The 17196-nt window shown below is 53.8% G+C and overlaps 1 protein-coding gene across 19 annotated transcripts in view; it reads right to left on the reverse strand.

The window, feature by feature from the left end:
• Positions 1 to 17196, reverse strand: part of LOC105188955 (uncharacterized) — an 81708-nt gene extending 64512 nt beyond the window's left edge. For 4 of the 19 annotated variants that reach the window (XM_025298535.1, XM_025298533.1, XM_025298531.1 and 1 more), the window contains exon 1: positions 7522 to 7765. In XM_025298535.1, coding sequence (XP_025154320.1) covers positions 7522 to 7558 — 37 coding nt within the window. In that variant the 5' untranslated portion in view covers positions 7559 to 7765. Of the gene's footprint in view, positions 1 to 7521; positions 7771 to 16490 lie in introns of those variants that run through there. The other 15 variants (XM_025298532.1, XM_025298526.1, XM_025298536.1 and 12 more) reach the window with 10 other exon arrangements.

The following is a 17196-nucleotide window of genomic DNA, read 5'->3' on the forward strand; positions in this document are numbered from 1 at the left end:
GTTCGTGTAACTTTCGTGCTACGTACAATGTTAATTCACCATCAGGATCCACGTTAGTCATCCTTGGTGTTGATTTTTTCAATTCGTCCGATCGATAGTGGCTTTATCTCTCAACAGGAATCCTTTGATTCTCGAATCTCCTCGGTGCGAAATACCGCCGTCGCGATCGTTATAGGTACGTCCGTCTGCCCGCCATCGCCGATTTTGCGTCGCAACGAAAGCGCAACCCCACTAGAGAAAGAGAGAGAGAGAGAGAGAGAGAGGGGGGAGACAAAGAGAGAAAGAGACCGTTTGTGCCGGTCGCGTTTGTCCCGTCTCCTCCTCCTTCGCGCCGTTACATAAAATGACATCAGGAAACTACTCTCCTCTCTGCCTCCTTCATGCATTATGTATGGCCGAGCGAGTCCTTTGCAACTAATAGCTAATCCCCGGCGTACGAGGCGCCTTTCCATTCGAGCGCGCTTCGTGACGAGGAACTGTATCTTCCACGATTTAATCTGGCCGGCGAATCTTTCCGCGCGAACAGTCGCTTTCGATCTACGCGAGCATGCAAAACGCCGCGCGCGAGATTTTTCCCGCGACTCGGGCGAATCTGCCGCGCGCGTGCGATCGCTCGCGGGAACAAACGTTTAAAATAACCGTAGCCACGGAGAACGGGTCGGGAACTCCTCGCGCGCGAGATGGCTCTTCGAGGGGTAGACAGAGGAGAGAAAGAGAGAGAGCGAACGAGCGAGCGAGCGAGCGAGCAAGTGTTTTCTCCCCGAGGAGAGGAATATAGATGAAATCGCGGCTGAAATAAATGTGTGCGGCTCCATAATGATCCCAGATACGGAATCTCCAATAACTGTATATTATTTCCTTTGTTAAAACGTCCCGCGATAAGTGTAATAGTATAATGATCGCTTATTTGTATAGAAGGAGGACTTTTCTCTCTCTCTCTCTCTCTCTCTCTCTCTCTCTCTCTCTCTCTCTCTCTCTCTCTTTCCCCCCTCCTCGAGGGGGTAGGTAGGTTCCGTTATTCGGAGATTAACGTGCACACGAGCGCTCACGTGCTGGACAGGCCCGGATTCGTGCTTGCGCTTTAATTCAGTTTTCAATCGAGAACGTCACTGTCACAGGGTGTTGGGCGCACTTTGCGAGAGTGTGCGTGCATGCGTGCGTGCGTGCGTACGCATCGGATTCCTCAGCTCTCGCGCCCACGCTCGCGCAAAATAGAATAGCGAGAGGAGGGAGACAGCCGCGTGAAACGGCGACAGAGATTGGACTTGTCCCTGTTTTTTGGAACGCTCGTCGTCAGAAATAGAATAGGTCCAGCAGCGCTAGATCGTGCTCTCTCTCTCTCTCTCTCTCTCTCTCCCTCTCTCTCTCTCTCTCTCTCTCTCTCTCTCTCTCTCTCTCTCTCTCTCAGAGGCTGCGACCACTCCGCTGACCGCGCCACGAGATCGTGAGGAGAGCCACACGCGCGCCGCCCCCGCAACCCCCGTGGCCGCCGTCATTGCGAGTGGAAGCCGTCGCAGATATTTTATCGTGACGCGCGGTAATAATTTATTGAGCGCGCGATTGTAGCAGACTGTATGTGATCTCGCCGGCGCGGCGCGGACTTTGCTCGGGACGAGTTCCGAAGTCCCGTAGACAATCTCGTCCGCAACAATGTCCCGATGACGACGGGGAGGTTCGCGGCGATGCGAATTCTCGCACACGTCACTTCCGAGCAGAGTTGCCAGAATTTGCTTGAATTTCAGCTGGATAGTTTAGATTCTACCTAGACGGCCCAGGAAATATTAAAAATATTCCGATCGTTAGAAATTATCGTTATCATTTTATCATTGTCGTTATTATTGTTATTATTATTATTATTATTATTATATCATTGTTGTTATTGATATGGTTGGGTGATCTTTTTCGAAAACCACTCACGCTTTATTGCCGTGAGAAATGAATGTCCTTAAATGGCTGTTCACCGGCAGAGAAATTTAACACGGGAAAACAACGTTGTATATTGCTGATAAAAAATATTACATTATTCTCTCAAATAATTCTACATACATACGTATGTCATACATCCGTTTGCCCGATAACCGAATAATCCAATCGTTTTTGCGGTTAAACATTTTAAAATAAAAGAAAGAGCAATTATTAGTATTGTAATAGGTGTAGAGTAAATTCGATTAGGACAAATACTCATTTGTTATCATATAAATATACAATCACGGTGATAAATCTGTGAAAGTAGTAAAACGCGAGATAACATTGTCCGATACATACTTTGGACGTTAAATTTATAGTAATTGTGAGTGGTTTTCGTCGAAAGTTTGTTCTTGCTGTTATATATGAAATAATATTTTCCTCATATTCATTGGCGTATTTTTTTTAGAAGAAACATTCTCGCAAACATCCACGCTCCCACCTTTCGTTCTTTTCGGAAACTTGTCGAAATTTTTCAAATCTCTGGCAACCCTACTCGCACCGGCGCGGCGAGATCGTTCCGCCGTCCTGGCGAAAACGCCTCCTCACGAAACACCATTAGATAGTCACGCCACCGTGACTTTCGCGCTTGAGTCAACGTGAAACACTTCCGTTTGACGAGGACCACTCCGGTCCGCCGAAATGCATGCGTGCTGATTCACCTTACCGCGTATACCACGCAGGTATCCCCACCCTCTCTCGGACGCGCCTTGCAGCTCACGAAGATATATCGGGTGTGCGCGGCGGACTTCAACGAGCCTTATGTAATCCGAGAACCGTGGCTGTTTCTCCGTCGTCGCAAAAATTTCAAGCGCGAGAATGAATAAGCACGCAGATATTTCGGTGCTCTACAATCGAGTATTGCCAAGTGTTCTCGCGCTCCCTCTTCCTCGAGAAGTTTCATCGTCGTTGAGACCGAAAGGAATTCTCCTCTCTCTCTCTCTCTCTCTCTCTCTCTCTCTCTTCCTCCCGAAGGTCGAAGGGACGCTCGTCCTCGCATGCGCTTTTGACTTCTCCGGGCCTTTCGATCGCGAAAGGGACTCGGAGCGGCGCGCTGAGAAGCGAGGCAGCTTCGAGTCGCTCAAGGCTACGCGCAACAATGCATCCAGCCGGCTTGGAAACCGTAGAGGAACCGTAATGACATTAACACTGTTCATCGTATGTCAGTATGTCGGCACCTAATCTAATGACACAGATTTGGCGGACAATTCAGACTCACACACGGCCGATGCGAATCGCTTCGCGCGTGATCGCCTGACACGCTCTTGCGTGAGTTTCAGCCGAGTGTAGGTAAAAATAGACGACGAAAGCTACGTACGGTAGCAGAGATGTATAATTATCTTCCGCGCGGGAATCGTAGGAAATGAACGACCGTGCTCGGATAAGATAATCCGCGATAGACGCGATAGCGTCGACCTCGTCCGCTCGACGCCACTTCCTTTCTTTTTATTTCTCCCGCCGAACGCATCGCGTATATAAGTTGATAGGCAAATAATCATATTACTTGCCTATCGATCTATCGTAATTCTGGAAGCGACGCTTCCTTGTCCCGCTTGTCGTCGCGGCTCTGGCAGCGTTTGCGGGAAAATAAGCCGCGCGGCCGTGGCGGCTCACGAAAATCCCGACTTATCTCCTACATTGCTCCTCAGGCCAGCATTGCGAAAGGATACGGACCACGTGGCCGGCTTATGGCGCCAACATGTGTGCGCCTCGGTGGTACTTTTATAAAAAGATCACGGCGTTTCGCGCCAGCGCTCGGCTCGAGCGCGCAGAAATTTCCAGAGAGGAGAGCGGCTCGGCTGGGCGTGCTCTGTAACGCGTTCTCTCGTCGACGCGCGCTCGCGCTCGCGCAAGACCTCTCTCGTTAAACGCCATTAAAGGCGAGAGCTAACAGTTCGTTCATTAATAGACGACAATAAACCGCGCTCATTATCGCTCGATCGCATTATCGCCGATATTTTATTCGCCGTCGTTCAAACGTCGCGCTGACGACACGCGAAAAAGATGCGCGATCGCGCCCGTATGATATACAGGGTGTCCGTCCATTATATTCAATCATCATTCGCGTACGGATAAGACGGCTAGAGATGAGTAGAAAAGTTCTCCACCAATTCCCGAGCAAAAATTCTGGGTTATCTGGGTGGTGGGAAACGATTGACGAATAATAACGTAACGATCAAAATAATTTCTGATTTGAATTTTGTTAATTGTTACCCGTATATATGCGCGGACTGTCCGAGTGAAAATCTAGACTAGACTCGCGCGAATGGCTGACTACGCGATGATCGTCTCTCAGCAGTATCGGATGAAAGCCGCGGAGAGCCGGAGAAAAGATACGAGCGGCGTGTGTAAACAATTATTATTTGTCGTAGCATCCGATACTGATCGTTGCTAAGAGACAATCGTGCGGTCAGTCTTATTCTTTTTCTTTACGGCGCGCACTGATCGGCCAATCTTCTTTCATTAATACCTCGAGAGATTTTGTGTGGCTGTTCAAAAAATGGTAGAGGGCTTTCTCGTTCGTTTCGAGCCGTTTTATCCACACACACACACACACACACACGAGTTTTGACGCGTACGTGACGGACACCCTGTATATATATATATATATATATAGTGTGTACATACATGCAGGTATACGTACGTTCTAATAACGGCGCAATCGTAGCGCGTGTGACTCACCGGTCAAATATAGAATACTAGGACTAGCGCTCGGAAGTCGGCTTGGAAATCGTTTTTTAAGCTGACGAATTTCCTCACACGCCGCGAAATCGGGCGAGACGACGAAGACGACGGCAAACTCGAGTCGGCTCCACTCTCGCGAGTCGTCGAAAAGCGTGGTCTCGCTTTCATCGAGTTCTCGCTTTTTTCCTCTCGACTCTTTAGCGCGAAACTCTCGACCAACAGAGCCGCGACGCCGAAACGACGCCGCTCTGCCCCTTGGCGCTTTTCTCGGATTTTCTATTAATTTTTCTCAGCGGCCGACGCGTAAAAGATGAATAGACTCGAAGTAAACGAGGCCGGATTACGGCGGAATCGTCGGTGTGTTTTCACGAATGACCCATGCGATGCAGAGATAGCGACGCGTATGCTAATGACGAGAGCGAGATTAGCGGTTTCCTCACGTATGACGTCACGGGATGTAGATATGATGCGTCATGGGATGCGTGCTGGCGTGCTGACTTCTTGAATTTCTTGGCCGAACCGAGGGCAGAGAGATCGGTTGAATTTGAAAACGCGACAACGCGCTTCGCTCGAGGAAAACGGAATTTCTGCTTCCTAAGAGAGGAACGAAAATCGACAAGATGCGAAAATTTGATTCTCTTAATCTCCCTAACACTGGGTAAGCGTTCAGGAACGTAGCTTTATCGCGACTGCGCTCGTACGACAATAGGTTCTAACGACTTATCCGCTGATAATAGATAATAGATCAAGACACCTTATCCGCATCGCGGCCAAAAATGGGCGAGCCAAAACGAAGCCATGAAGAGCTTTCTGAAACTCGAAAATATCCTTACGCCTGCTACGCCGGAGCGCGCTGGCGCGATGAATCAGAAATTCGTGCTCACGTCTGTTTTGTCGAGCGCATTCGCCGTTAAGTCACGTACGTGGCGAACGTGTCGTGCCTCTCGTCGCGAAATCTATTGAAAAATTGATCCGGGTAGGCTCTCACAGTGTCGTGTCGAGAAAACGCTGTCGGCGCGCGCGCGCGGTCCCCGTGAAGAATTTACCCGACACTTTCTTCCCGTTGTCCTTCACCGGGCTCCCCCGCGGCTTGTCCTTTTGCCCTGGAAACTTCCGCGCCTCGTGGGCTGTTCAGTGATCCTCTCGGCCGCGAGAAAAGAAAAGAAAAGACAACGGTCACGATCTAAACCGGCGGTGTCGAGTCTCACCTTTTCCCTCTCCTTTTCCCTTCGCTTCGGGATTATCCGCCTGCTTGATTTGCTTTCCGGCTCGCTATCGCGGATCTATCGTGGATTCCTTACCGACGCGTCGTAAGATTTCTAGTCCGCTTCTTCCGAAGTGGCGAAGAACGCCACCCACCGACTGTGTGTGTGTATGTGTGACCCGAGTATTTCCGGAATATTCACGTCACCAAATTAAGTGTTTCTTCAAGCCGCGAGAGCCTAAAAAATTCCAGAGCCTACGCCATGTCCCGTGACTTTTCCACGTTCCTCTCGCTGCGCGAGCGGAGCGCAGCGGAGAGTCGCGAGTCACGGCGGCGTGTGTCACCCGCTCACTTTCTCTGCCTTCGGCGTCCGTCTTTCGCGGCGCATTTCCCTTTTCCTCGTCCGTCGAGGAGACCATTACACGCGCCCGCCGCGGCTCGACTCACGCTGTCAATTCCGCGAGCACGGAATTTGGCGACCGCGGGACGGAAAGAGAAAGAGGGGGAATATTTTTATCCCGCGCTCATTCCAGAGCGCGGAATTTATTGGCACTCGCGAATATTTGTTAGTGGCATGTGGCGCGGGACCGCGGCAGACGTTTATTGTCTCTCATCGGCTACCCTCCACCCTCGCCCCCTAGGCCGGTCCGACGCGTGGTGTTGTCGCGACGGAAATAGCGCGCGGCAAAACGCGCCCATTTTTCACCGATACGCACCGATACGCAACGTGTCGGTCGCGCGACGATTTTAGACAGCTGGAAAACTCGCGTCGCAGAGACGAGGGCGATAAACCAGTCACGCGAGTTATCGCGCGATAACCGCGCGCCCATTGTCTGCGACGGCGGCGGACGAGGGCTTCGGAAAAATAACCGGTGCTTTCGAGATTCGCGAGCCGCCAATCAGGTCCAACAACCACTGGAGAGCCGCGTGACAGAGACGCGTTTTTTTACGCGATAATTACGAGCGAGCGGCGTCGTACGCGCTTACAGTCATCCCTGTCGGACGTGCAGTCGAAACGCGGCCCCGGGAGAGCAGGTGATCAACGCTTCCGCGGCAAATCACACACGGAGGAGGAAAGCGGCGCGGCTGTTCCCGGCGAACGGGAAAACAGTAAGAACCGTGTGTAAGCGCGGACGTAACGAGTCTAGTAATTAATCGCGAGCCTCTTCCGTTACGTCGCCGCCGCCTCCGACGACGACGACTTCTCCGACTTCACATCGCAGAGCGAGGAAAAGCCTCTTTCGGGAATTTATTGAGATCATTGAAAGAATTATCGCAAAAATTTGTCAAACAAAAAAAATATTATTAATTACTAAATTAATTATAATTGTCAATTATTACGCTTATTAAAAGAATTCTTGTAAGAATTTATCAAACGAAAGAGATTAACTTATCGCGTAACTGTCGGGCGTATTGGAAAACATCATTAAAAAGGGATATCCAAATTACTTTCTTATGTACCTTTTATGCGTTTTTAATTAAGAAGAACCAGTCCAGATAATTATTATATAGCGCGTATTTTCCGCGTTTCTCCGTAAACTTTCCACGGAGAATTGAAATCGGGACGGAACAAAAATCGCATGCCGCACATCGGAGAGTCATCGTCGGCGAGATTCCATCGAGAGGACGTAATAATAGAAACATGTTTGGCCCACTGCCTCACGTACCTTTCTTTCGAAATGTTATTTTCCACTTGGACGACATGCGGCCCACCGCTTAAATCACGCGCTCCTCTCTGTGACACACTCGTGTGTTTGCTCAACGATTTTTCAGTTTACTCGCGCGCTGCGTCGGACAGAAGGTGCATCACTCGCTGGTAGCTTATCAAACGTAACCGCCAACACCCGTGCCGTCCGCGGACTGATCATAATACGCGTTATTGTGCTCGCGCACGGCCGTTATCTCGCCGCATTTCCTATGGTTTTACTTTGCGCGATATATTGCACAAGAGACATTTCAGCGAGAGTCGGACGCGCGCGCGCGGTTAACCCACTTTCCTGCGGCAAGAGCGAAATTGGCGAAATCCTATTGCATATTTTGAATATGCATAAGGACCGCGCGCGTATCGGGATCGCCGTTGCACGAAGGCGCGAATTAGAAGGGAAGTCCGCCGCCGGTCGAGGCGAAGTACCGACGATATACGATCGGTCAGCGAGCTCCCAAAGAGTGCCACCTAAAGTCCTCACCCGCGCACTCAACCGCGCAAACGCGCGTAAAAAAAAAAAGAAACAGAAAAAAGAAAATACAACACGCGTGTAAAGTCCGTCGCACAGGTCACACACACACACACACACAAGCGATCGCGCGTCTCAGACGAGGGAGAGAGAGAGAGAGAGAGAGAGATTAATCGAGCTCGGACGTCGCAGGGGCATCGGGCTCGCGTTCTCGCGAGTCTCGTGGAATGCGTCCGTCAGTGGACGGCCCTTTTGGACCATACGTTCATACAGCGATAATCTTGCGGCAAGATAGTCCAACTTCCTCGCGCTAGATTACGTATCGTCGGGACGGCCCTTGCCAGGGCCGAGAATCTCACGTTCGCCCCGCGCGGAGATTCCTCGGATTTTTCCAGATTTTTCCGCTCGACGCTCGATCGAGCTCGCTCGCGAGAGCGAGGAAACGCGCGAGAAAAAGAGAAAAAGAGGAAAGCTTGCGTTATCTGGTCCTTTCTCCCGCCTCTCTCTCTCTCTCTCTCTCTCTTTTTCTCATGAAGTACTTCCCCTCTCTCCCCCCCTCCCCCCTCCGCCCTCGTCTCAAGCCGGTGCTATGTGCGTGATGCACCGCGCGGCTGCGGTCATCGTTGTTAAGTCTTTTTATCAGCCGGGGTCACACACACACACACACACACACACACACACATACATACACACGGGCTTCCTCGCGCTTTATTTTCGCGCCGATGACTCACGGTGAGTTCGTTACGCTCCTCGCGAGAACGCCGCGTTTTTCTGCCACGGGCCGAGCGTAGCGAGAAATCGGCGCTCGCATCTCGTGCGTGCGCTCGAATGCATCGATTCATGCTGGATCAGGGGCGTAGCGGCGTGACCGGGACACGGGCGATCGGTTTCAGCGTCCAAAGACAATGTCTCTTTTCGAGGGCGCGACGACTCTCCGCAAGGACCCAATTTGCGTTAGCGGCCGAACGGCGCGGAGTATATCGCGAGACTTGTAATTAGTAGTAGCTTTTTATCCCCGAGGAGAGCGGGAGACTCTCAAGTACCCCAGCGAGACCGCCACGGTACATTAAGCGCGGCGGAATCGGCTGATTCTCAAAGGATGAAATTTTCAAGTTTTACATCGGCTGCATCCACACGTTATCGACCTTATCGGTCTGATTCTCTATTCCCTCTCTCCCTCTCTTTCTCTCTGTGCGTCTGCCTCTGTCGTTGATTCGCCGCGCGTCGTACATCAACGAAACGTCACTCTTAAGCAACAGCGCTCGCGCGAGAATTAGCATTATAATGCGATATCCCTCGTGCCTCTTACATGTCCATCCGCGAAGGCCATTGTATGCGACAGCGTGCGACGCGTATTGTCTACAATGAGAGTGCACTTTTGGCACATTATTACATTGAACGCGGGAGAGCATCGAGCAGAGAAATCGGCCGAAAACAATGACCCCGGCGACCTAACCTAACCTAACCTAACCTAACCCGGCGAAATTCAGAAAGCGCGTGCTTCCACAAGCACACTCGGCATATTTCATACGGCCCCGGCCCCGACAAAACCGCCTGAGAAAAGCGCCATCTCGCTTTTCCCCTCGCGGAACTTCGAAACGCAGATGTCCGCGGTGACGGGGGAAACTCAACTCCGCTTCGTCAGCGGAGTTTATTCGGACAGCTTTCCTTGCGGGGGAGAAACACCTTGCACTAATCTTTCTCACATCGTGATCGTGCTGGACGGGCACAGTTTGACAGGGTCGAACACGGAGAAAACATTTTCCCCGGGATTACCCGAAAATGAAAAAAACGATCCGCGCACCGTGAGCATTTCGATGTTCGTCCAACTTCGCTCCTATCGGAGAGGAGAGATTAGACGAGACTAGTGGACAGTGCAGAGGGAATACTACATCCGTCCGTTGTATCTCGTCTTCCAAGCTCCCGCGAGAAAATACAATAATAACTCTGTGCAAAGAAAGAAAGAAAAAAAGAAAATCGCCCGAGCCGCGTCGCGAAACCTGCGCGTTTCGGGACACCCTGTATATGAGCGACGCACGCAGGCCACCCTTCGCACACCTTCCTTCGTATTTCGATCTGGTCGATTGTGGGAACGGATGTGAACGCGCACGGCCTCTCCCCTCCCTCCTCCGCCCTCCCCCCTCCGCCCTCGGCGTCCTCCGGGCGGTGTTCCGCGAGACGCACACGCGAGAACGCGCGTCTATAATTGTCGCCGGCGTGCGCGCGAATTAATGCGGCTCGTTTACGCGAATCGCGATCGCGCACGGGCGCGCGCCGGATGCGCATCTCTCTCTCTCTCTCTCTCTCTCCCGCGTCGCCGCGCCGGTATCGCTGAAAACTCCTCGGCGACGGCCGCGTGGGTCGACGGCCTTCGCGCGCGCTCGCGTCAGGTTCCTGGACAAAAGCAGCTCTGTGTTCGGGAATTCTTGCCCTCGGCTGGCCCTCCGCTCCCCCCGGCTCCGCCGCTTCCACGTCGATGCGAGCTCTTTGACATCTGACGGGTTCCGGCGACGGCAACGACGCCGGCGACGGCGGCGGCGGCGGCCCCTCGGATTGCCGTAGAAAATGAAAGTGCATCGGTCCGAGCGCGAAAGTGCGCCGTGCCGCGGGATTATACGGCGTCGTCTGCTAATTACCGCGGAGGCGCGTCAAGCGACGCTCGTTAATCCCGGCGCGACCTTTGTTCCCGCTCTCGAATTGCGACTGTCGTCTGCGATTCTCCGACCGTTCTGCGATTCTCGCGCGAGGAACGCGGCCGCTCGCCCTCATGAACAGCTGTATTGTCGACGCTCGCTCGGGGGGATCATCGTCAACACCTCCGTGGGGAAAATTCAATCTCCGCGCGCTTCGGCGTATCGCGCCGGCAGCGCCGGCACGACGCGCGAGAGAATCTTCTCGCCGCGGGACTCGCGCGAGTTCCCAGCCGTGTTTCGTTTATCGATAACGAAAATGCGTGCGCGCGCGCGCGCGTTTCGGGTAACCGTCCGGTGAAACGCGAATGAAAGCACTCGTCTTTCAGGGCGGTCGAGTCATCGGCGACCCCAAGACGAACTTTGCACCTCCGTCACTCGTTAAACGTCCACTCTCTCTTTCTCTCCCTCTCTCTCTCTCTCTCTCTCTCTCTCGGGGAACTAATGAGCAGCGGGACGTCGCGACAAGCCCAAATGTGAAGCTCGATCTTCAGGTCGTGGAAATTTGAGTTTCCACGTCTGAAATCGCAGGGCGGCTTCCTCCTCCTCCTCCTCTCGCGACGCTTCGGCGGATCGGCAGCGGCGCGCGTCGGGCTGGTCCCAGAAAGGGTTAAGCACATTCAGAAAGCGAGCTGTGCGCGGAATGTAGCGCGCGAGATTCCAGCTGGCTCGCTGCTGCGAACGGCTACGGCCGCGCGTTAAAGATTCCGAGTGTGGATCGCGCCGTTTCCGAGCGGTCACGTTCGGCGACGGCGCGGCGCGACGCGACGAGCTCGGATCCTCGCAAGGTAGGCGGACTCGCAAAAGAGAGAAGAGCGAGCCTCGCACGAGCGCGCATGTGTATATACATATATATATATATATAGTATATATATACACAGAATAGGACAGGACCGGCCGTGTCGTGGCTTCGTCGGCAGGCTCGCGAGGTAGCCGAGGCGAGCGCACGTTTTCAGCATGTGCAGTAATCGCAGGATCACCGGCGGACTCGCGAATTTCACCGCGAGGTAAAGGGTCGTCCGCAAGGTCGGCGCGCGGCGGGCACGAGGAGCGACGGGAATACGAAGAGGTGCGCGAGGACATGTGAATATCTGTTTATATTTAGTATAGGACACGATAAGTCACTGTGTTACGTACGAAGGAAGAAAATCGTCCAAACGAGCGAGCCGATCGCGCTTTCGTGCGCAGGAAGCGGGATTTTTGGCGGAAATTCTCTCTCCTTCGGCCGAAAGTTCGCCTTTGGCTCGTCCATCGTCGTGTGAATCCGACCGATCTCTCTCTCTCTCTCTCTCTCTCTCTCTCTCTCACTTCTCCGTACATGTCACGGAAATAATAGCCGCAAGCTACAAGAGCGGGAAGAGAGAAACGCGATCTACGGAGGCTCATTGGCTAAGTGCGAGAGTGTTGATGGGCTTCTTAAAGACGCGACCGACGCAGTTTTATGGCAGCACTTGCAAATACGTAGACGCATAGTGCACACCGTTGGTTAATAGAAAATATAGCAGTTACTTGCTAGAGAGAGAATGAACAAGTCGTTTTAATGAAACTGCTCGGTCCATTTTTCCACCACCCAATTCCCACCAAACTTTCGCGCTCACTCGGTATTATCCTCAGATAAGAAGAGATCTCTCGCTCTCGCTGAAATTTACAAATTGAAATAGAATTTCCCCGAGGGGCTCGGGCTCGTGCCAATGTGACATTTTGTGCGATACGAGGGCCGAAAGGGGTCGGCTAAATTCGGCGTAAATAACGGAGAAATGCGGCGCGAGACGAGGGATTCTCTCCAGCGCAAGACGCAAGACGCAAGACGCGAGACGCGAGACGCGAGACGCGAGATCGGCCCGCGCCGCGCATCGAGACGCGCTCGTCGAGGAATCGGACGACGATCGATGGCGGAGAACCGGACTTATCCGTGTCCGAATTTCGACGACGGTGGTGTGGTACTCGACGACAGTCTCGGGTGCGAGACGGGGCCGGCGGTTCTCGTTATTTGCGGCCGCCGGTGGGGACCACATGTAAATCACGTCTGCCGAAAGGAGACCTCGGCGAGGCGCGCGAGACGCGCAAATCGCCGGCCAGCCGACGGAGAAGCCGTACGAGAGTGTAACTGGGACGATGTGATAGAGGTGACTCGCTTTCGACGAGGTCGCGCTCGTGCGGTCGCATCGATAGCTCCCCCGATCGATGTCGCGATGAACGATTCGTAATTAATTCGTGAAACGGATACACATCCTCTCTCCCGATGGCGTCGCGATGTCCGCCATTCGCGAGCACGCGCGCGCGCGCACCTCTGTTTCGAATTTGTTATCAGCGTTCTCTCGGCATTTCTCTCTCTCTCTCTCTCTCTCTCTCTCTCTCTCCTCTCATTTCAGTATTTCAATATCCCTCGGAAAAATGGATCGTTTCCATCTGGCAAACGAGCCGCCCGCGCCGCGTCGCGGTGAGCCGAACGGTCCATTTCGCGCGCGCTCGCTCGCTCGCTCGCGACCAGATAATTTACGTCTCACGAGGATTCCGGGCTTTAAAGCGACACGGGGATCCGCCAGAGGTGTTAACCGCGTAGCGTCTAATTTCTCAAGAGCGACAAGTTACATCGGTACCGAGATCCGGCAGGGATATATTTTATTCAGCGGCCAGATAATTAACGGAACTCCAACGGACTGGAACGAAACGGCGACGCGGCTCGCGACCGGTCGATCCGGACGGAGAGAACGATATTCGCGAGTATAAAGGGCGCTTTACACGGCGCTGCTTTTATTCGCTTTGAGTGAGTTTCTTGATTCGCCGGCGAATTCGCTGGTCAAACCTTCCAGACGCTAATTGTTATTTTTAAATTCAACTTTGTCGCTGCGGACATCGACGCCGCGCCTTCTTAATTTTAGGCGCCAGCGAGTAAAAATCGCGTGTCTAGAAAAAATTTTTATCAGTGAATTCGCTTGCTCGAAACGAATAAAAGCAGCGCCGTGTAAAGCGCCCTTTAAGGGTAAGCTGCACGATGCGCGAGCGGACGCGCGAGTATAAAGGGCGCTTTACACGATGCCGCTTTCATTCGAGTTTTATTCGGTAAATGAGTCTCTTGGTCCGCCGGCGAATTCGCTGGTCGAACCTTCCAGACGCTCAATTGTTACTTTTAAATTCAACTTTGTCGCTGCGGACATCGACGCCGCGCCCTTTAAATTTAACTTTAGACGCTAGCGAGTAAAAATGGCGTGTCTAGAAAAAAATTTCCATCAGTGAATTCGCTTGTGAAAAAGCTCGCTCGAGACGAATAAAAGCGGCACCGTGTAAAGCGCCCTTTAAGAGTAACCTGCACGATGCGCGAGCGAGCGCAGAAGTGCCTTCCGATAACGAGGAGAAACTCGCGAGCGGCCGACCGCGGAAATTGATCCGCGCGCGCGCGCGCGCGCGCGACGCATTTCCGCCGGCGCGCGGCGTCTCTCGCTCGCGAGAATCGTACACTCCGCGATTACTCATCGCGACGTGCTCGATTATTTTCAGGCCCCTCGCTCGGCTCGAATTGCTCGCTCGAGCTCTGTTTTGCATGCGGCGCGCGATGTTCGCGTTAATTCCAGATTGAGATACCGCGTTGAGCTGAGGTCACCTCTTCAAACGTTTCATCAGGCTCGACATTAATTAGACACCGCGCTTCTCGCGGCTCGCCGAAAGACTCTTCTCTCCGTTGCGATTTCTCCCCGACGAAAATTCCCGTGCTCCCCCAATTACTTTCTTACACTACGCGCCGCGAGAAATCAAGTTCGGCGCGGCTCTCGCGCGCGCGCGTGCTGGAGACGGAGAGCTTTCGTCGAGCAAGCCGGGCTCGAGCAAGAGCGCCTCGACGAAACTCCCGGGCTGTGTTTCCCCTCGAGATGTGTTCTCGTGTAAGCACTCTCACTGTTATGGCGCCATAAACAGCCAGGTATAGCACACGACCGGGCTCGCGACAGCGGCGCGAAGGAGCACTTCCTCCTAGAAGTTTCTACTCGTCGCGCGGTACAACCTCTCGCGCGACAGCTACCACGGCCAGCTAGTTTTTCACTCGTGACCGCTATATTTACAAACAGTGGCGTATTAATCATTCGGCAGCGGCCAGCATCCGTCACGAACGTGTACATGCGCTCTATTCAGCTTCTCTGTCACGTGTCCATGCTTATCGCCCGGCCGGCATCTCCGGGAGATCCGTTCTCGCGCGATTCGCCGGCGGCCCCGGCGTTTTTCTTCCCTCGACTTCCCCGGTCTATCTCTCGTTATCTTCGTTTCAGCGAGATACTATCGCGACGAGGTACGAAACGCCGCGCGCGTGTCCTTTTCGTTTTTAACGGGGTGGGACGCGAGAGCTTTCTCAGCGAGCGAGCCTAGTTTAATAGGCGAGGTTCAATTCGTTCGCGCGTGTCGCGCGCGTGCGCGCGATCAATTGTCCCTCTCGATGATGCGAAGGTATTATGACGATGAGCAAACATCAACGTCATGCGGATTTTGAAAATCAGCCGAAACGCCGTCGAGGACACACCGCGGCCGGCACACGGCTGGAAATCGGAAGCTCTCGTTCCTACGCGAGTCGCTCCTGCGCGCACCTTGCCACGAAATAGTCTCGATCGACTGTTCCTCCCCGAGTCAAACGAGCTCCTTGCACGTGTCTCAGGCAATCGGCCCGCGAAACGTGGCGGATCTCGCGAGCGCCGCTTCGTATCGACGCCGGACTCGACTCGCCCAGACACTTTCGTGTCGATCGAGTCGCTCTCGCATTCGGTAAACGCTTGACGGTAAACATGCCGATGAACAAAGATCAAGATACGAGCGTGACGGACGGAAAGCCTCTTGAGAAAGCCCCAAACTGAGGATTCCCTCTCGAAATTCGCGATCCGCGATTCGCACGAGAGGCGAGCGTTCGACGCAATTCTTTCTGCGCGATCCGAACGGAAATTTGCCGGCGTCCTCGCGGAGGACGCACACGATCCCAGGATCCTCGTCGTCGAGCACGTCGTTCGCCGTGGGTCGATAGTCCTCGTCGCGCACCACGTCGCGCCCCAACCGAGTGACATCTTCAGGATGCCGCAGGAGCCGCGGCCTCGTGAATCCGCGACGGCCGTGGCGAAATCGCGAGATGAGACAGAGAAATGGAGAGAGAGAGAGAGAGAGAGAGAGAGAGAGAGAGAGAGAGAGAGAGAGCTAGAGAGAGAGAGAGAGAGAGAGCTAGAGAGAGAGAGAGAGAGAGAGCTAGAGAGAGAGAGAGAGCTAGAGAGAGAGAGAGAGAGAGAGAGAGAGAGAGAGAGAGAGAGAGAGAGAGAGAGAGAGAGAGAGAGAGAGAGACAAAAAGAATAAAAAGAAGAAAGAGAAAAAAGGGAAGGAAGGAGGAAAGGAGGAAAAGAGAGCGAGGACAAGCGAGCGAAAGCGAGCTAGAGAGAGAGAGAGAGAGAGAGAGAGAGAGCCGGCGTGCGACCGTTGGAAGGGCGAGGGCTCGTCATCGTTGGCGGCGTTGGCGGTGTGGCGGCAGTGGCGCGGCGGCGGCGGCGGCGGCGGCGGCGATGACGGGGTACGAGGAAATCGATTCGGACGTCTGGGACCACGAGAGAGAGGAGGCCTCCGTAGCCTCCCTCGTTGAGAGGAAGCAGTTGGCGAAGAAACGCGTTCGTCGCGCGAGAGACGAGGAAGCTGTGACGGGCGCGGCGCGGCGGAGAGGGTCGGAAACGCGGGGGATGGGGGAGGGGGGCATAGATAGTTAAAGGGCAGTCGTCGCAGGTAGGTGTGTTCGGTTCGCTTGTCAAGCGTACTCACCCTAGGCCACTGAATAGACCCGCAACCGCCTGCCCGTTGCGTCCTCGTTGTCGTCGTCGTCGAGTCCGCGAGACCCACGTTCTGCTATCCGCTCAACCGTGTGCTTTCCGCGCTCGCCGGGAGTCCTTGATCGTCGCGCTGCCGGCTGATCGCGAGCACACAACGCGAATGCGGCGAAAGAGGGACCGTAGGAGGAGGAGGGGGAGGAGGAGGAGGAGGAGCAGTGTGCGGGGTGATAACGAGCACCGGCGGGGTGATAATCAGTGAGTCGCTCGTTCTTTCTCTCTCTCTCTCTCTCTCTCTCTCTTTCTCTCTCTCCTTTTCTCTCTCTCTCTCTCTCTCTCTCTCTCTCTCTCTCTCCTCTGTGCCTCGTGCAACACTCCGCGCGACACTGCTCCGAGATAGAGAGAGAGAGGAGGACCAGCGGTGCTAGACAGAGAGAGAGAGAGACACACACAGACAGACAGACGAACTGATCGACCGACCGACCGACTGACTGACTGACAAACAGGGAGAGATTATTATTGCGGCTGAGTGGGTGGAGAACGCTGAAGGGGGCGCATCTGAGGAGCGTACCGAGAAGGGAAGCAACCACCGCTGCTCTCGTACCGTTCGCGCGGGTGTCTCGAGCCTGACTGACACTCGGCTCCGAGGCTCCGGATCGCGGAGCCGGTCGACCGACCCCTTCGCACTCTCCGATTTGTTG

Source organism: Harpegnathos saltator, unplaced genomic scaffold, assembly GCF_003227715.2.
Source record: "Harpegnathos saltator strain DR-91 unplaced genomic scaffold, Hsal_v8.6 scaffold224, whole genome shotgun sequence".
NCBI lineage: Eukaryota > Metazoa > Arthropoda > Insecta > Hymenoptera > Formicidae > Harpegnathos > Harpegnathos saltator.